This window comes from Babylonia areolata, chromosome 11, assembly GCF_041734735.1.
Source record: "Babylonia areolata isolate BAREFJ2019XMU chromosome 11, ASM4173473v1, whole genome shotgun sequence".
NCBI classification, from domain to species: domain Eukaryota; kingdom Metazoa; phylum Mollusca; class Gastropoda; order Neogastropoda; family Buccinidae; genus Babylonia; species Babylonia areolata.
The window spans coordinates 3335749-3355748 of NC_134886.1; the positions used below are offsets into that span (position 1 = coordinate 3335749).

Sequence of the window (20000 nt, forward strand, 5' to 3'; positions counted from 1 at the left end):
AACAGACAGAATGGACACTACAACAGACAGAATGGACACTACAACAGACAGAATGGACACTACAACAGACAGAATGGACACTACAACAGACAGAATGGACACTACAACAGACAGAATGGACACTACAACAGACAGAATGGACACTACAACAGACAGAATGGACACTACAACAGACAGAATGGACACTACAACAGACAGAATGGACACTACAACAGACAGAACAACGTTACAACAGACAGAATGGACACTACAACAGACAGAATGGACACTACAACAGACAGAATGGACACTACAACAGACAGAATGGACACTACAACAGACAGAATGGACGCTACAACAGACAGAATGGACACTACAACAGACAGAATGGACACTACAACAGACAGAATGGACACTACAGCAGACAGAACAACGTTACAACAGACAGAATGACACTACAACAGACAGAATGGACGCTTACAACAGACAGAATGGACACTACAACAGACAGAATGGACACTACAACAACAGAATGGACACTACAACAGACAGAATGGACACTTACAACAGACAGAATGGACACTACAACAGACAGAATGGACGCTACAACAGACAGAATGGACACTACAGCAGACAGAATGGACACTACAACAGACAGAATGGACGCTACAAGCAGACAGAATGGACACTACAACAGACAGAATGGACACTACAGCAGACAGAATGGACACTACAAGCAGACAGAATGGACCTACAACAGACAGAATGGACACTACAGCAGACAGATGGACACGTACAACAGACAGAATGGACACTACAACAGACAGAATGGACACTACAACAGACAGAATGGACACTACAACAGACAGAATGGACACTACAAGCAGACAGAATGGACACTACAACAGACAGAATGGACACTACAACAGACAGAATGGACACTACAACAGACAGAATGGACACTACAACAGACAGGAACTGGACGTTACAACAGACAGAATGGACACTACAGCAGACAGATGGACACGTTACAACCAGACAGAATGGACACTACAACAGACAGAATGGACACTACAGCAGACAGAATGGACACTACAACAGACAGATGGACACTACAGCAGACAGAATGGGACACTACAACAGACAGAACAACGTTACAACAGACAGAATGGACACTACAACAGACAGAATGACACTACAGCAGACAGAATGGACACTACAACAGACAGAATGGACACTACACAGACAGAATGGACACTACAGACAGACAGAATGGACGCTACAGCAGACAGAATGGACACTACAGCAGACAGAATGGACACTACAACAGACAGAATGGACACTACAACAGACAGAATGGACACTTACAACAGACAGAACAACGTAACAACAGACAGAATGGACACTACAACAGACAGAATGGACACTACAGCAGACAGAATGGACACTACAAACAGACAGAATGGACACTACAACAGACAGAATGGACACTACAGCAGACAGAATGGACACTACAACAGACAGAATGGACACTACAACAGACAGAAAGGACTTACAACAGACAGAATGGACACTACAACAGACAGAATGGACACTACAACAGACAGAATGGACCACTACAACAGACAGAAATGGACACTACAACAGACAGAATGGGACACTACAGCCGACAGAATGGACGATACAACAGACAGAAAGACGTTACAACAGACAGAATGGACACTACACAGACAGAATGGACGTTACAACAGACAGAATGGACACTACAACAGACAGAATGGACACTACAACAGACAGAATGGACGCACACAACAGAACAACTTTTCACCAGACAAATGGACACTACATCAGACAGAATGGACACTACAACAGACAGAATGGACTACTACAACAGACAGAACAACGTTACAAACAGACAGAATGGACACTACAACAGACAGAATGGACACTACAACAGACAGAATGGACACTACAACAGACAGAATGGACACTACAACAGACAGAATGGACACTACAACAGACAGAATGGACACGTTACAACAGACAGAATGGACACTACAACAGACAGAATGGACACTACAACAGACAGAATGGACACTACAGCAGACAGAACAACGTTACAACAGACAGAATGGACACTACAACAGACAGAATGGACACTACAGCAGACAGAACAACGTTACAACAGACAGAATGGACACTACAACAGACAGAATGGACACTACAACAGACAGAATGGACACTACAACAGACAGAATGGACACTACAACAGACAGACAGACGTTACAACAGACAGAATGGACACTACAACAGACAGAATGGACACTACAACAGACAGAATGGACACTACAACAGACAGAATGGACACTACAACAGACAGAACAACGTTACAACAGACAGAATGGACACTACAACAGACAGAATGGACACTACAACAGACAGAATGGACACTACAACAGACAGGATTGGGACACTACAACAGACAGAATGGAGCACTAGCAACAGACAGAACAGACGTTACAACCGACAGAATGGACACTACACAGACAGAACCACGTTACAACAGACAGAATGGACACTACAACAGACAGAATGGACATTACAACAGAACAGAATGGACATTACAACTGACAGAATGGACGCTAAACAGACAGAATGGACACTACAACAGACAGAATGGACACTACAGCAGACAGAACAACGTTTACAACAGACAGAATGGACACTACAACAGACAGAATGGACACTACAACAGACAGAAGGGACACTACAGCAGACCAGAACAGACGTTACAAGCAGGACAAAAGACACGTACAACAGACAGAATGGACACTACAACAGACAGAATGGACACTACAGCAGACAGAAGGACACTACAACAGACAGAACAACGTTACAACAGACAGAATGGACACTACAACCAGACAGAATGGACACTACAACAGACAGAATGGACAGCTACAACACGACTAGAATGGACACTACAGCAGACAAACAGAGTTACAACAGACAGATGGACACTACAGCAGACAGAACTGGAAACGTTACAGCAGACAGAATGGACACGACAGTGACAGACAACGTGTACAACTGGACGATGACACTAAGCAGAAAAGGATCACGTTACAAGCAGACAGAATGGACACTACAACAGACAGAATGGACTCTACAGCAGACAGAATGGGACGCTACAACAGGACAGAATGGACACTACAGCAGACAGAAGGACACTTACAACAGACAGAATGGACACTACAACAGACAGAATGGACACGACAACAGACAGAATGACACTACAACAGACAGAAGGACTCGAACAGACAGATGACACTACACAGACAGAATGGACACTACAACAGACAGATGGGACACTTACAACAGACAGAATGGACACTACAACAGACAGAATGGACACTACAACAGACAGATCAACGCTACAACAGACAGAATGGACACTACAACAGACAGAAGGACACTACAACAGACAGAATGGACACTTACAACAGACAGAATGGACACTACAACAGACAGAATGGACACTACAGCAGACAGAACAACGTTACAACAGACAGAATGGACACTACAACAGACAGAATGGACACTACAGCAGACAGAATGGACACTACAGCAGACAGAATGGACACTACAACAGACAGAATGGACACTACAACAGACAGAATGGACACTACAACAGACAGAATGGACACTACAGCAGACAGAACAACGTTACAACAGACAGAATGGACACTACAGCAGACAGAATGGACACTACAACAGACAGAATGGACACTACAACAGACAGAATGGACACTACAACAGACAGAATGGACACTACAACAGACAGAATGGACACTACAACAGACAGAATGGACACTACAACAGACAGAATGGACACTACAACAGACAGAATGGACACTACAACAGACAGAATGGACACGTTACAACAGACAGAATGGACACTACAACAGACAGAATGGACACTACAACAGACAGAATGGACACTACAACAGACAGAATGGACGCTACAACAGACAGAATGGACACTACAACAGACAGAATGGACACTACAACAGACAGAATGGACACTACAACAGACAGAACAACGTTACAACAGACAGAATGGACACTACAACAGACAGAATGGACACTACAACAGACAGAATGGACACTACAACAGACAGAATGGACACTACAACAGACAGAATGGACACTACAACAGACAGAATGGACACTACAGCAGACAGAATGGACACTACAACAGACAGAATGGACACGTACAACAGACAGAATGGACACTACAGCAGACAGAATGGACACTACAACAGACAGAATGGACACTACAACAGACAGAATGGACACTACAACAGACAGAATGGACACTACAGCAGACAGAACAACGTTACAACAGACAGAATGGACACTACAACAGACAGAATGGACGCTACAACAGACAGAATGACGACTACAACAGACAGAATGGACACTACAACAGACAGAATGGACACTACAACAGACAGAATGGACACTACAACAGACAGAACAACGTTACAACAGACAGAATGGACACTACAACAGACAGAATGGACGCTACAACAGACAGAATGGGACACTACAACAGACAGAATGGACACTACAACAGACAGAACAGACGTCTACAACAGACAGAATGGACACTACAACAGACAGAATGGACACTACAACAGACAGAATGGACACTACAACAGACAGATGGACACGTTACAACAGACAGAATGGACACTACAGCAGACAGAATGGACGCTACAACAGACAGAATGGACACTACAAGCAGACAGAATGGACACTACAACAGACAGAATGGACACTACAACAGACAGAATGGACACTACAACAGACAGAAGGACGCTACAACAGACAGAATGGACACTACAACAGACAGAATGGACACTACAACAGACAGAATGACACTACAACAGACAGAATGGACACTACAACAGACAGAATGGACACTTACAACAGACAGAATGGACACTACAACAGACAGAATGGACACTACAACAGACAGAATGGACACTACAGCAGACAGAACAACGTTACAACAGACAGAATGGACACTACAACAGACAGAATGGACACTACAACAGACAGAATGGACACTACAACAGACAGAACAACGTTACAACAGACAGAATGGACACTACAACAGACAGAATGGACACTACAACAGACAGAATGGACACTACAGCAGACAGAATGGACACTACAACAGACAGAATGGACACTACAGCAGACAGAACAACGTTACAACAGACAGAATGGACACTACAACAGACAGAATGGACACTACAACAGACAGAATGGACACTACAGCAGACAGAATGGACACTACAACAGACAGAATGGACACTACAACAGACAGAATGGACACTACAACAGACAGAATGGACACTACAGCAGACAGAATGGACACTACAACAGACAGAATGGACACTACAACAGACAGAATGGACACTACAACAGACAGAATGGACACTACAACAGACAGAATGGACACTACAACAGACAGAATGGACACTACAACAGACAGAACAACGCTACAACAGACAGAATGGACACTACAACAGACAGAATGGACACTACAACAGACAGAATGGACACTACAACAGACAGAATGGACGCTACAGCAGACAGAATGGACACTACAACAGACAGAATGGACGCTACAACAGACAGAATGGACACTACAGCAGACAGAATGGACGCTACAACAGACAGAATGGACACTACAACAGACAGAATGGACACTACAACAACAGAATGGACACTACAGACAGACAGAATGGACACTACAACAGACAGAAAGGACGTTACAACAGACAGAATGGACACTACAACAGACAGAATGGACACTACAACAGACAGAATGGACACTACAACAGACAGAATGGACGCTACAACAGACAGAATGGACACTACAGCAGACAGAATGGACACGTACAACAGACAGAATGGACACTACAGCAGACAGAATGACACTACAACAGACAGAATGGAACAAGAGGTAAAAAAGATGAATATGGACACACAACAGCAGATGGAAACTCACACAGAGAAGAGAGGGCGTGGTTCAACAGTACAGTTACAGCTGAGAACAACATACAACAGACAGAATGGATGACACTAAACAGACAGAATGTACACAAGTAAGCAGAAAGAAAAGTTAAAACAGACAGAATGGACATACAACAGACAGAATGGACATACAGCGACAGGAACAAACGTTACAAACAGACAGAATGGAGAAGAGGCTAAAAAAGGACGAATGGACAGTAGCAGAGCAAAGAAACAGAATGGACACTACAAGAAGGCAGAATGGAACCATACAGCAGACAGACAACGTTACAACAGACAGAATGCTGGACACTACTATCAGACTGCAAATGGCACTTTCTACCAGCAGCAATTGGGACGACAACAGCAGAATGGACACTACAGACAGACAAAACAAACGTTTACAACAGACAGAATGGCACCCTACAACAGACAAATGGAAACTTACGCAGACAGAATGGCACATCTCAACAGCACAGATTGGACACTACAACAGACAGAATGAGACACTGTTCACTAACAGAAACAGGAATGGCTCTACAATATGACAGAATTGACCTTACAGAGACAATACACGTTAACAACAGTTACAGAAGGCACTACAACAGCATGAAATTGCGCAATCGTATTTACACGGACAGAATGTATCAGGACATTTCGGTTTAAATAAGCAAGAATGGGAAACCTCAAATACGACAGAATTGGACATTACAACAGACAGAATGGCACATTCTGGAGCAGGCCGCAAACAACGAAGGTCTTACAACAGACAGATATGGACACTAAGCTTCACGTAGCAGAACCTTGGCCACTACAACCGGACAGAATGAGGACGAGACAGGGGAACAGAAGACAACGCTTACAACAGACAGAAAGGAACTACAAAGAGACGAATGGACACTACAACAGACAGAATGGACACTACAAAGCAGAAGGGAGCAGAGAGGACACTGACAAGAAGAACAACGTTACAACAGAACAAAGGACACAACAGACAGAAAAGGACACTACAAAGACAGAATGGACATTACAACAGACAGAATGGACGTAAGCAGACAGAACAACGTTACAACAGACAGAATGGACACTACAACCAGAGACAACGTTACAACAGACAGATAGACACTGCAACAGAGAACAACGTTACAACAGACAGAATGGATATCTATGAATTACAGTGTAAGTGCAGGGAGAGAGAGAGAGATAGGGAGAGAGAGAGGGGGTGAGAGAGAGAGAGAGAGACGAAGGCAGAGACAGAGAGAAAGAAACAAAGGAATAGAAGGTGAAGGAGGTTTGAATGTGGGGAACCAAATTCAATTTGCACTAATCAGGATTCCTTTCAGCTCAAACAAAATGCTGCGAACACTTTTTTTCTTTTCTTTTCTGCTTTTTTTTCTGTCTTATTTATTTATCTGTTCTTTTTTCTTTTCTTTTTTTAATCTTTTCTCGCTGCAATTGCAAAGGAGCGATTGTTCGGATCGCTGTTGAAAGGACACAAAAGAACAGGCACCCAATTTTCAGCACAATTATCTTGCTTTAAGTTTACATAATGAGATGGCATCGCGCTGCATGTGTCACACAGCAAATGGAAACTTTTTACTGCTCTCCACCGTTGTCGTCGTCATCGTCATCATCATCACGTTGTTTATTCTTTACTTACATGTGCGTCACAGGCATATGAAGAAACACTTTTGTTCAGCATAAAAAAAACATGCTGAGATGGGCTCTAGATGGTAATATTGTACTTGCGATAATTCTGACTTTATTTCTGATAAATATCCTGCTTCAGCACATTACATAGGTCTATTCTCAAAGCATAATTTTATGTGCCGTCTATCTCTGTGCATGTTGGCGCCGGATAAATGTTATCATGTTACAATTTACGGTGTTGTTATATATAAAGCAGAAGAATAAAGGGAAAAACATTCAATTTATTACACAAATTTTCTACATTGTAATTCAGAAAAGTCCACTTTCTGGATGGGTCAGGCCTGTCCTATTTCTTTTTTTGAACGTGAAGGTCTGTCACTGCCACTGACAGGTGGTGTAGAGCTGCTGGACTGCCTTCTCACGTAGTCCTGAAGCCCGGGTTGTCGCCCCGTCTGTCCGCTTCGCGTTGCCCGAGAGAGAGAGAGACGGGAGAAGGGGGGGAACTGAAGAGGACAACTGAACTTACAGAGAGAGAGAGAGAGAGAGAGAGAGAGAGAGAGATCAGTTTCAGTTTCAGTTGCTCAAGGAGGCGTCACTGCGTTCGGACAAACCATATACGCTACACCACATCTGCCAAGCAGATGCCTGACCAGCAGCGTAACCCAACGCGCTTAGTCAGGCCTTGAGAAAAAAAAAAAAAAAAAAAAAAACAGGGGCATAAATAATAGATAGGCTTACATAAATAAATAAATAAATGAATAATAATTATAATATAGAAAAAGGTAGTAGTAATAATAATAGTAATACTAATAAAATGATTAAAAAATAATAATAATAAAATTTAAAAAAATAAATAAATAATTTTTTTTAAATAAATAAATAAATAAGACAACAATGGTGATAAATAAGCGAATAAATGTAAAACATGAAGACACACATTCACACACACACCCACACATGCACAACAGAAATCCACCAAACATGCAGTTTCACAGATATGAAAGCACAGTCAAATACATATAAAGAGAGAGAGAGAGAGAGAGAGAGAGAACTTCATAAGATGATCCAAGCACGTTTTGCACGATTTTCGTGTGTTTAGATTGCTTTGTCACCTTAGAAGCAAGGAAAAAGGAAGAAGAAAAAAAACGGAAACCAAAGGTGTTTGTATTGGCTTGTGTGTTCCTCACACGAACTGACGCATGTGCGAGTTTAAGAGTTCAACTTGATAAAGATTCACCCTCCCATTTTTTTTTTTTTTTTTTTTTTAACTGTCCAGGCCAACCATTTTATCCCGTTGAATGAGAACAGTCGATGAGCCGTGAAAACAGAAGTGTTAGCAAACTGCTGGGGAATCCAGGGTCACTAGAATAAAGGTGGTCCACACAGAAAAATCGTGTGTGTGTGTGTGCGCGCGTCTTTGACTCTAGGTTCTTGAGCGTTTCAGGCTCCTAACACTTGATGCCTTCATCTTGATCTCAGGTTACAGCTTTAATTCTCTCCCTTTTCTTTTCTGCTTTTATTTTGTTCGTATTATATCGTTGTTGTTTCTACCATGTGTTAACAAAGGTTTAAGATTACGCTTCATGCGTTTGTCTTTTCCTCACACGTATTGACGTGCGTATGAGTTTAAGAATGTAACCTGATGATAAAGAGTTATCCCGTAGATAGACAGATAGACAGACAGACAGACAGATAGTTTTTTATCCGATGTGATGAGAACAGTTGAAGGACTATGGTGCAGAAGTGTCACCACACCAGAACAGATCGAATGTTGGCGACAAAAAGAAAACAAGAGAGGCAAGGCCTTCAAGACTCACTTGTGATAAATTAAGTCCCCTAGCATTAATTATAGAGTAATTTCCTTTTTTTTTTTTACTATCTGCACCAAAAACGTTTGCAAAAATAAATAAAAATTCCATGCTCAGCAAAAGAAGTTCCTGTTTGAACAAAAAATGATAATAATGACTGCTCTTGTTGTTGGGTCAGAATATCAGATCAAAGTGCCAAGTTTAGAGAATACAAATAATATAAATATAACAGTAAATGCAGTTTGCATATGATTAGGCTTCTTTTTTTATTTTTTTGTGCCCATCCCAGAGGAGCAAAATTGTTTTAAACAAGATGACTGGAAAGAACAGAATTTTTCCTATTTTTATGCCTAATTTGGTGTCAACTGACAAAGTATTTGCAGAGAAAATGTCAATGTTAAAGTTTAGCACGGACACACACACACACACACACACACACACACACAGACAACCGAACACCGGGTTAAAACATAGACTCACTTGTGTAAACAAGTCAATGAGTGAGAGACGAGGTTGTGGGGAGAGTGTTGGAAGGAAATGGTGGGTTGGAATAACGAAGCGATGGCAATGGAGGTGTCTGCTTGTCCTCTGATGTGAGACTTCAACACACACTTGAGTGTTTTCTTCTCAAGACATTCTCAGCGGGTCTTGTTTTCCTCTTTCCTGTCTCTGTTTTTTTTGCCCTCGGCTTTGATCTCTTGATTCCTTTCACTACAGGCAAATGTACGTTCACAACAAGAATTATACAACAGCAGCGGTAGTTGTTGCAGCAGCAAAAAAAAAAAAACAGTACCACCACAACTACTACTACTGCTGCTTATTTATCATCATTGTTGTCTTATTCATTTATCTATTTATTTATTTATTCATTTTTTTTATTATTATTACTCCTTTTTTATATATTATAATTATTATTTATTTATTTATTTATTTACTTATTTATGTACGCTTATCTATTATTTATTCACCTTTTTTTTTCAAGGCCTGACTAAGCGCGTAGGGTTACGCTGCTGGTCAGGCATCTGCTTGGCAGATGTGGTGTAGCGTATATGGATTTGTCCGAACGCAGTGACGCCTCCTTGAGCCACTGAAACTGAAGCTGCTGCTGCTGCGAATGATGATGGTGATAATAGTAGTAGTAGTAATAATAATAATAATACGATGATGATGATAACGATGATAATGATGATGATGATCACCAGCCTACAAAACAATATTACAGAATATTTTCTCTCTTTTTTTGCAGACTGATGGTAATTGAAATGTTCTCCATCTCTCTCTGTCAGTAAGGACTAATCAAAGAGAAGTTCAGTATTTTCACCAACTTTCTGTTTTTGCGAAAAAAAAAAAAAAAAAAAAAGAGCATATATCTATCATACGCATACGTGCGTCAAGTTCCCAACAAAACAGAAACTTTAATTTAAAAAAATAAAAAATAAAAAATAAAAAAAAGTTTCCAACCAAATTCATTTTTCGACCATTGATCCTACAAGCTGACTCAGTACGACCGACCAGGCAAGGAAATGATGGTGACATTTTCTGGAGAAGAACAAGGGTTTGTTCAGTGAAAGACGGAATGCAGGGGGTAAGGCAGGGTGGTGTGGGGGGGGGGTGGGCGGGGGGAGATAGAGACGAAGATCGGGGTACATGAAAGGGGGAGGGGGTGGGGGGTAGAAAGAGGGGTGGGGGTGGAAGGCCCTGCAGGAATCCTTAAAGACTTGGGGGGGGGGGGGGGGTGGTTCCAGTAGGTCTTGACTCTTAACGCATGACGGCTTTCTTTTCTGCCCCCCCCCCCCCCCCCCTCTTCCCCCCGTGCCCACAATCAGATCACTTCTCCTTCAGGTCTCCTCCTTCCAGAAACCTTTGATCTGCACACTGTGCTGCTCCTCTCTCTTTCTCGTCATGCCGAGGTGTTTTTTTTCTGATTCTCTGTCTCTGTATCTGTGTCTGTGTTTGTGTCTCTGTCTGTGTGTGTGTGTGTGTCTCAGTGTTCTCTCCCTCTCACTCTCTCTCTCTCTCTCTCTCTCTCTCTCCCTCTCACTGTGTCTCGTGTTCTCTCTCTCTCTTTTTTTTCTCTCTCTATCTCACACTCTCTCTCTCTCTCTCTCTCTCTCTCTCTCTCTCTCTCTCTTCTCTTCTCTTCTCTTCTCTTGTCTCCCCCCTCTTTCCACCTCTCTGTTTCTCTTTCTCTCTCTTTCACTCTCCCCCTCTCTCTATTTCCCTCTGTCTCTGTCTCTGTCTCTGTCTCTCTCTGTCTCTGTCTCCCACTGTCTCTCTAACCTCTCTCTCTCTCTCTTCCCCCTATCTCTCTTTCCCTTCCCCTCTTTCTTTCTCCCCTGCACCCCTCTCTCTCTCTCTCTCTCTCTCTCTCTCTCTCTTTTGCTCGCAAATACAACTGTGGGACAAATTATATCAGTACTCGTTTGGAGAATATAATTATGTCACAGGAGAGAAAAACGGAACCGGAGAGGTTGAACAGTTTTGGGCAGAGAATGCGTGTTGGTTCAAAGGGAGTGTGGATGTGGAAGGGAAAAAGGGGGTGTGGGGGCTGTGGGGGGAGGGGGTGGAGACTGCTGTGAGCCCTTTGATGTGAGATCACATGACACTCCTTGACGCTTCCGCGCAACAATCAGCTGTCCACCGCTTTGATCTTTAGCGCCTTTGACTGCAAGGATTGCAGCAGTGTGACAACAAGCATTGGTAGCGGCACAGCAGCAACGACAACAACACTTACAACAGCAACAAGAATGATGATAATAGGAAGAAGAAAAAGAAGAAGAAGAATGATGATGATGACGATGAGGAGGAGGATATGATGATGATGATAGGAAGATAAGATAAGATAAGAATAACTTTATTATCTCCAACTGGAGAAATTTGGTCAGGTGCATCATCACAACATAAACAAGTAAACAACATGGGGACCATAACTGTAAAAGCCAACAACAGCCCCTACAAATATTACGAAGATACAAATGTAAAAAATATCACATACATCGTTTCATACATACATCCACACACTGCAGGTAATAACTAGTATTCTTAATGTAAAAACAGAAAGAATTAAGAAACATTATTTGAATATAATTATAAACATAGCCTACTATACTGCACATTGATTATAATAGACAGATAAGATAAGAATAAAGATGAATTGCGGAAAACCACAACCAGATAATCAGCACACACCCGCACCGCACCCCCCCCTCCCACCACCACCCACCCCACACACGCGGATAACTTGATTAAACAAGAGTAATAAACATATGTTCTCAAATAAAAGCATTTCACATATTCGCTTTTAAAAACATTGCAATTAATTATTACATCGTAATTATTAAACAGAAATATATTTAGAATATGGACGTTAGCATTGAATTATAACAATACTACTACTGCTGCTGCTGCTACTACTACTACTACTACTACTACTACTACTCATTATCATGATAGTGATAATGCTGATAATAATGATAATATCGATTATGGTGATAATAGCAATGATAATGATAATAATATTAACAACGGTGATGGTTATGATGATAATGATAATAGTAAGAAGAAGAACAATACCAATATGATTATTATGTTTCACTCCACTACTTGGAAACGGCTCGCCTTTGGATTGCGATATAGACAGTTTATGTATCTGTCCATGTGTGTGTGTGTGTGTGGTGTGTGTGTGTGTGTGTGTGTGTGTGATTCTCCTATGGTCAGGTCGGTTCCATTCTACGCAATTTTCTTAATGGTGGTGACGCGTTGTCACGTGGGGAACAGCGATCAAAGGACCTTTGCTCTTCCACCATTTTTTTTTATCATTATTTTTGGAATGAACGCTGCCCACTATGTTCGTTCTCATCTTCACACCTTTCTTGAATAACGTCCGCCTTTCAATTTACAAAAGCACGCAAACACAGATACACGTACTCACAGACACGTGTTCGCACGCTCTCTTCGTCAGTTTCTATCTCTGTCTGTCTGTACGTCCATCTTTCTGTCTGTATGTTTGTCTGACCCCCACCATCTGCTCTCTCTCTCTCTCTCTCTCTCTCTCTCTCTCTCTCTCTCTCCTCTCCTCTCTCTCTCTCCTCTCTCTCCCTCTCTCTCTCCCTCCATCCTCTCTCTCTCTCTCTCCTCTCTCTCCCTCTCTCTCTCTCCCTCTCTCTCTCCTCTCTCTCTCCCACTCTCCCTCCATCCTCACACTCTCTCTCTCTCTCCGTCCCTCCTCTCTCTGTCTCTGTCTGTCTCTCTCTGTCTCTCTCCTCTCTCTCCCACCCTCCCTCCCTCCTCTCTCTCTCTCTCTCTCTCTGTCTGTCTGTCTGTTTTAATATTTAATTGCTCCAAGGACTGCATTTGTTGTTTTCCTTGCAGAGGTTGCTGTGTCAGCTTTGCAATAATGGTTTTTGTTATACTACAGTTTATGTGTAGTTGCTCAAATGAGCAAGTTATTCGGTTTTTCGTTAAGTTGTTTAATGTTCTGTTGGATAAAGGTATTTTCCCCGAAACCCGAACAGAGTCTATTATTTTGCCATTGTATAAAAAGGGTGATGTCAAAGATCCCAATAACCGTAGAGGTAATATCCCTGAGTAATATAAGTAGCAAATTGTTTAGTGTTGTTATTAACTGCGGACTACAGGAATGGGTTCAGGAAAATAACATTACAGGTGAATACCAAGCCGGTTTTAAAAGAGTTATTCAACAATATATCACATGTTTGCCCTGTTAGCATTGGTACAAAAACAGTTTTTCTTATAACCGTAAATCATATGTGGCCTTCATTGACTTTCAAAAGGCTTTGGATTCTGTAAACAGGAACTTACTTTGGCCTATTTTGTTAAGAAATGGTATAAGAGTTAAACTATACAGGTGTATTCAGAGTGTGTATGATAATGTAAAATGTAGAGTTAGATGTGGTGTTTCCTTAACAGATTATATTAAATGTGCAACAGGAGTAAAGCAAGGTGATGCGTGCAGTCCAATATTATTTTCAATTTTTATTAATGAATTGGCGATAGAAATACTCAGTCATGGAAAACACGGTGTCACTATTTCTTATGATGCATTTAAACTGTGTATTCTTTTGCTGGCTGACGACGTTATTTTATTGTCTGAGACTGTTGTTGGTCTGCAGAATCAATTTAAATGCCTTACATCAAACTGCCACATCTCTTCAGTTGAAGGTTAATAAAAAATAAAAATCAAAAAAGTAATATTATTGTATTTCGAATTCTTAGGTGCGAGGGGAAAATGGCTTTATAATAGTGTTACAATGCTTGTGGTAAATGTGTATAAGTATTTAGGGATATTTTCTACTAAGCGTTTAAGCTTTGCTTCAACTTGCAAAGATCTCGCTTGTAGGGCAAAAAATGCGTTGTTATGTATCATGAAAAGACTGTCTATATTAAATAATACTTCCATGAAACTGTTTCTGAAAATGTTTGCTTTTCAAGTGCAGCCAATTATGCAATATGGTTCAGAGTTGCTGGGTTTAAACAATGCTGCGTTTCATTGTGAATCTGTGCATCTATTTGCTTTGAAGAAGTTTTTGGGTGTTGATATGCGTACCCCTAATGACTTTATATATGGTGAAACTAATAGATACCCAACAGTTGTGAATTATGTTGTTCAGTGCATACGATATTGGCCAAGGTTAGTACAAATGGGTGAAATTAGAATACCGTTGAAAACTTTCAAAGTGCTGTTTGATTTGGGTTCTAGAGGAAAGAAAAATTTGGTAACTGATGTACGCATTTGTCTGTGTGAAAATGGTTTTGGCGAAGTGTGGTTCAGTTAAGGTATGGGTAGCATAAATGATTTTATTTAAATTTTTCGTCAACGTTTAATTGATTGTAGATGGCAAGCATGGAATGAGCATGTTCAAAACAGCAATAAATTTAGTATGAAAAGATCTTTTTGCGGACTACATGATATGAAACCTTATCTGACGTTAAACATAGACAAATATTTGAGAATGATCACTACAAGATTTAGGCTGGGTGTGTCGAGTTTGGCTGCACATCGTTGCCGATACAGGAAATCTGATGTTAATGATTTGATTTGCCCATTATGCCAGAAAGAGAGAGAAGACGACGTGCATTTTGTTTTGAGCTGTTCAGCTCTTAAAGGGTTAAGAGAAAGATATATTCCAGCTAGATATATCCGACAACGTTGTACATTCAAGTTGTGCTTAATGATGTCGTCCAAATGGCAAAATGATATGTGGAATTTGTTTATTTTCCTGCACAAAGCATTTAAATTTAGAGAAACTGCATCCTCGTAATATGTTTTACTGATGTATCTGTGTTTCATGTGATTTTGGTTTTCTCGTGTTTAATCAAACAAATGCGACGCAACAAATGTTGTTTGTGTACCCCTTCATAGGGGTATACTTACCCGTATCCGTATCTATCCCTCCCTCCCATACACACACACACACGCACGCACTCACACACACACACACACACACACACACACACACACACACACACACACACACACACACACACACACACACACACACATACACACATGCATTTTCTTTTTTTGAGTTTTATTATCAACATTCTCATGATTACTTTTGTTCTCGTTTGTACCTCTGGTGTTGTCATTGTTGCTGCTGTGGACGGGCTATCCCTTTCTGCCAAATGACATCAGAAAGATCAAAACAGAAAAGAAAAGAAAGGAAAAAAGCTGATTGTTTTGTGGAAGGCAAAAACATCCAATGTTTTGTGTCAAGATCAAACATCATGATGATGCAGACTGCTGTATCACCTCTTTTTTTTCTTTTTTTTCCTTTCCTTTTTTTTCCCTTTTTTCTTCATACAGAGGCAATGTTAAGGGCAAAATCATTCCAAAATTGAGAAGAATTATTTTTTTGTTTATGCAGTCACGCTTGTACTGTGTTCAGGGGTTCCAGTTTGACAAAGACTCCCCTTCCTCCGCACCCCCCCCCCCCCCCCCCCCTCCGCACCCCCACCACACCCACATCCCACCATCTTTGTACTTCTTTGTCCAGTTCCGTCATTGTTTCCACTTGACGGAGACGTTCAATCAGCCGCGCAAAGGGAAATGTCAGCAAACTACTCCCAACTGATCAAGGGTGGCGATGAAAGGAGGAGTGGTGGTTCGGTGGGGAGGAAGGGAGAGGGTGAGGGATAGGAAGGAGAGGGGGGGGACGGGAGGATGCGTGGGAGACTGCGGCTGGAGATGTTACATTCGGTGTTCAAGTGGATTTCCAGACGTAATGCTTTGTGCCTTCTTACTGGTTTTTTTTTGGTTTTTTTTTTTTTTTCCCCTCATCAAACGTCTTTCTTTTTCTATTGTGATTTTCCCCCTTTTTAGGATTTTAGTGAAGGTGGCAGAATGGTTGAGACAATTATCTTTTTCTTTTTTTTTTTTAAAGTGTGGTTGAGACGCTTATGTACCAAAAAAGAAACAGTGTCTGTAAGGGACTGGGTTTGATTCCCGCTCTGGCCCCTTTCCTCACGCTTGACTGTGAAATCAAACTGCGGGTATAGGCATTCGGGTAAGACGAATAAAACCGAGGGTCCGTGTGCAGCATGCACTTGGCGCACTGGAAAAGAACCCACGGCGATAAGAGTGTTGTCCTTTGGCAAAGTTCGGTTGACGGAATCCACCGTGATAGGTACACATATGTATAGAATATATATATATATATATATATATATATATATATATATATATATATATATATATATATATATATATATATATATATGCACTCAAGGCCTGACTAACGTGTTGGTTTTCGCTGCTGTCAGGCATCTGCCCAGCAGATGTGGTGTATTGTATATGGATTTGTCCACTCTCTCTGAGACGTCCTTGAGAATCTGAAACTGAAACTATGTGTTGAGGAATAACAATTTTTTAAGTGCAGGAGGTGGTGCTAGATTTTCAGACAAACAGACAAACAAACTTTTAAAATGATATGCGTTACACGATCTCCGTCTTCTTCTCAGCGCACGTGATTTTTGTTGTTTTTTGTTGTTGTTGTTGTTGTTGTTGTTGTTTTTCTTGTAATTTCATTTCCTCTACTTTTCTTTTCTTTCTTTTTTTTCTGTGATCTGCATTTCATTTTATAATCTTATCGTCTTTTTTTTATTTTCGTACATCATTGATTTCTTGTTGTGGTGGTTATAACTTTTTCAGGATTGGGTGTTTTCCTTTTATCAAACGTTGTTTTTTTTCTGAAAAAAAATGACTGTTGACATGTCGGACTTTCGAGATGACAGACAACACTACCACTACCATTAGCACGAATGTTATCATAACAACATATTGATAATAGCAACAGTAACAACAACAACAATCATCATCATCATTATCATCATAATATTGATGATACTACTTCAAGGTTTCAGTTCATTCATACAGAAATTGATGTACCCTAAACGAAACCCGCAGCAGACTAGTTAATGTGTTGGAAGCATCGTTTTAATCTATAAGTTGGTCCAGTATTTTTTCTGTCTGTCGGTCACAGAAAACTACGTAGGTTTAGCACCGAGTAATGTACACTGTGCTTTGCCACGTTTTTGTGGTTTAACTATTGTTGGTGTTGTTATTGGTGTTGTTGTTGTTGTTGTTGTTCTTGTTGTTGTTGTTGTTGTTGTTGTTCTTCTTCTTCTTCTTCTTCTTCTTCTTCTTCTTCTTCTTCTTCTTCTTCTTCTTCTTCTTCTTCTTCTTCCTCTGCTCCTCCTTGTCCTTCTCCACCTTCTTCTTCTTCTTCCTCTTCTTCACCTCCTCCTCCTCCCCCTCCTCCTCCTCCTCCTTCTTCTTCTTCTTCTTCTTCTTCTTCTTCTTCTTCTTCTTCTTCTTCTTCTTCTTCTTCTTCTTCTTCTTCTTCTCCTCCTCCTTCTTCTTCTTCTTCTTCTTCCCCCCCCTCATTCTCCTCCTTCTTCTTATTCTTCTCTTCCTCCTCCTGCTCCTCCTTTTCTTCTTCTTCTTCTTCTTCTCCTCTCCTGCCCCTTCTTTTCTTCCTTCTCCTCTTCTTATTCTTCTCTTCGTCCTCTTCCTCCTCCTCCTCTCGTCCTCTTCCTCCTCCTCCTTCTATATCTATCCTCCAGCACCTAGAGAACCACAAGAACTCACCCCGAAAAGCAACGTGTCCTAACCTGACCCTAAACAGCTGTCCCTCTCCTATCCTCTGTACAGGTGCAGGTGGGGTGGGCTGTGCAGCAGGGCTTGACGATGCACTGCTGTCGCAAGCTGCTGGACGCGGCAGGCCGCCGGCAGGAGTGGGACGCGCGCAGCCTGCAGCAGACCGACCTCCGGCGTTCCCTGGGCGTCCTGGACCTTCTGGGGCTGGGTGAGTGTGTCAGGGAGTTGACTGACTGGGGTTTTGGTGGTGGTGGTAACGGTGGTGGTGATAGCAGTAGAGTAGTAGTAATAGTAGAATGTGTAGTAGTAGTGGTAGTGGTGGCGGTGGTGATAGTAGTAGAGTAGTAGTAGTAGTAGTAGTAGTGGTAGTGGTGGTGGTGGTGATAGTAGTAGAGTAGTAGTAGTAGTAGTAGAATGTGTAGTAGTAGTGGTAGTGGTGGTGGTGGTGATAGTAGTAGAGTAGTAGTAGTAGTGGTGGTGGTGGTGGTGATAGTAGTAGTAGTAGTAGTAGAATGTGTAGTAGTAGTGGTAGTGATGGTGGTGGTGATAGTAGTAGTAGTAGTAGTAGTAGTAGTTGTAGTAGTAGTAGAATGTGTAGTAGTAGTAGTAGTAGTAGTAGTGGTAGTGGTGGTGGTGGTGATAGTAGTAGAGTAGTAGCAGCAGTAGTAGAATGTGTAGTAGTAGTAGTAGTAGTAGTAGTGGTAGTGGTGGCGGTGGTGATAGTAGTAGAGTAGTAGTAGTAGTAGTAGTAGTGGTGGTGGTGGTGGTGATAGTAGTAGAGTAGTAGTAGTAGTAGAATGTGTAGTAGTGGTAGTGGTGGTGGTGGTGATAGTAGTAGTAGTAGTAGTAGTAGTAGTAGTAGTAGTAGTAGTAGTAGTAGTAGTAGTAGAATGTGTAGTAGTAGTGGTAGTGGTGGTGGTGGTGATAGTAGTAGAGTAGTAGTAGTAGTAGTAGTAGTAGTAGTAGTAGAATGTGTAGTAGTAGTAGTAGTGGTGGTGGTGGTGGTGGTGATAGTAGTAGAGTAGTAGTAGTAGTAGTGGTGGTGGTGGTGGTGGTGGTGATAGTAGTAGAGTAGTAGTAGTAGTAGTAGTGGTAGTGGTGGTGGTGGTGATAGTAGTAGTAGTAGTAGTAGTAGAATGTGTAGTAGTAGTGGTAGTGATGGTGGTGGTGATAGTAGTAGTAGTAGAATGTGTTGTAGTAGTAGTAGTAGTAGTGGTAGTGGTGGTGGTGGTGATAGTAGTAGAGTAGTAGTAGCCTGTAGTAGAATGTGTAGTAGTAGTGGTAGTGGTGGCGGTGATAGTAGTAGAGCAGTAGTAGTGGTGATGGTGGTGGTGATAGTAGTAGAGTAGTAGTAG

The 20000-nt window shown here is 41.5% G+C and overlaps 1 protein-coding gene across 1 annotated transcript in view; it reads left to right on the forward strand.

Moving 5' to 3' along the window:
• LOC143287774 (uncharacterized) overlaps nucleotides 1-20000 on the forward strand; it is a 137550-nt gene that overhangs the window by 58787 nt on the left and 58763 nt on the right. The window contains exon 2 of the mRNA XM_076596057.1: nucleotides 18700-18853. Coding sequence (XP_076452172.1) covers nucleotides 18700-18853 — 154 coding nt within the window. The remainder of the gene's footprint in view (nucleotides 1-18699; nucleotides 18854-20000) is intronic.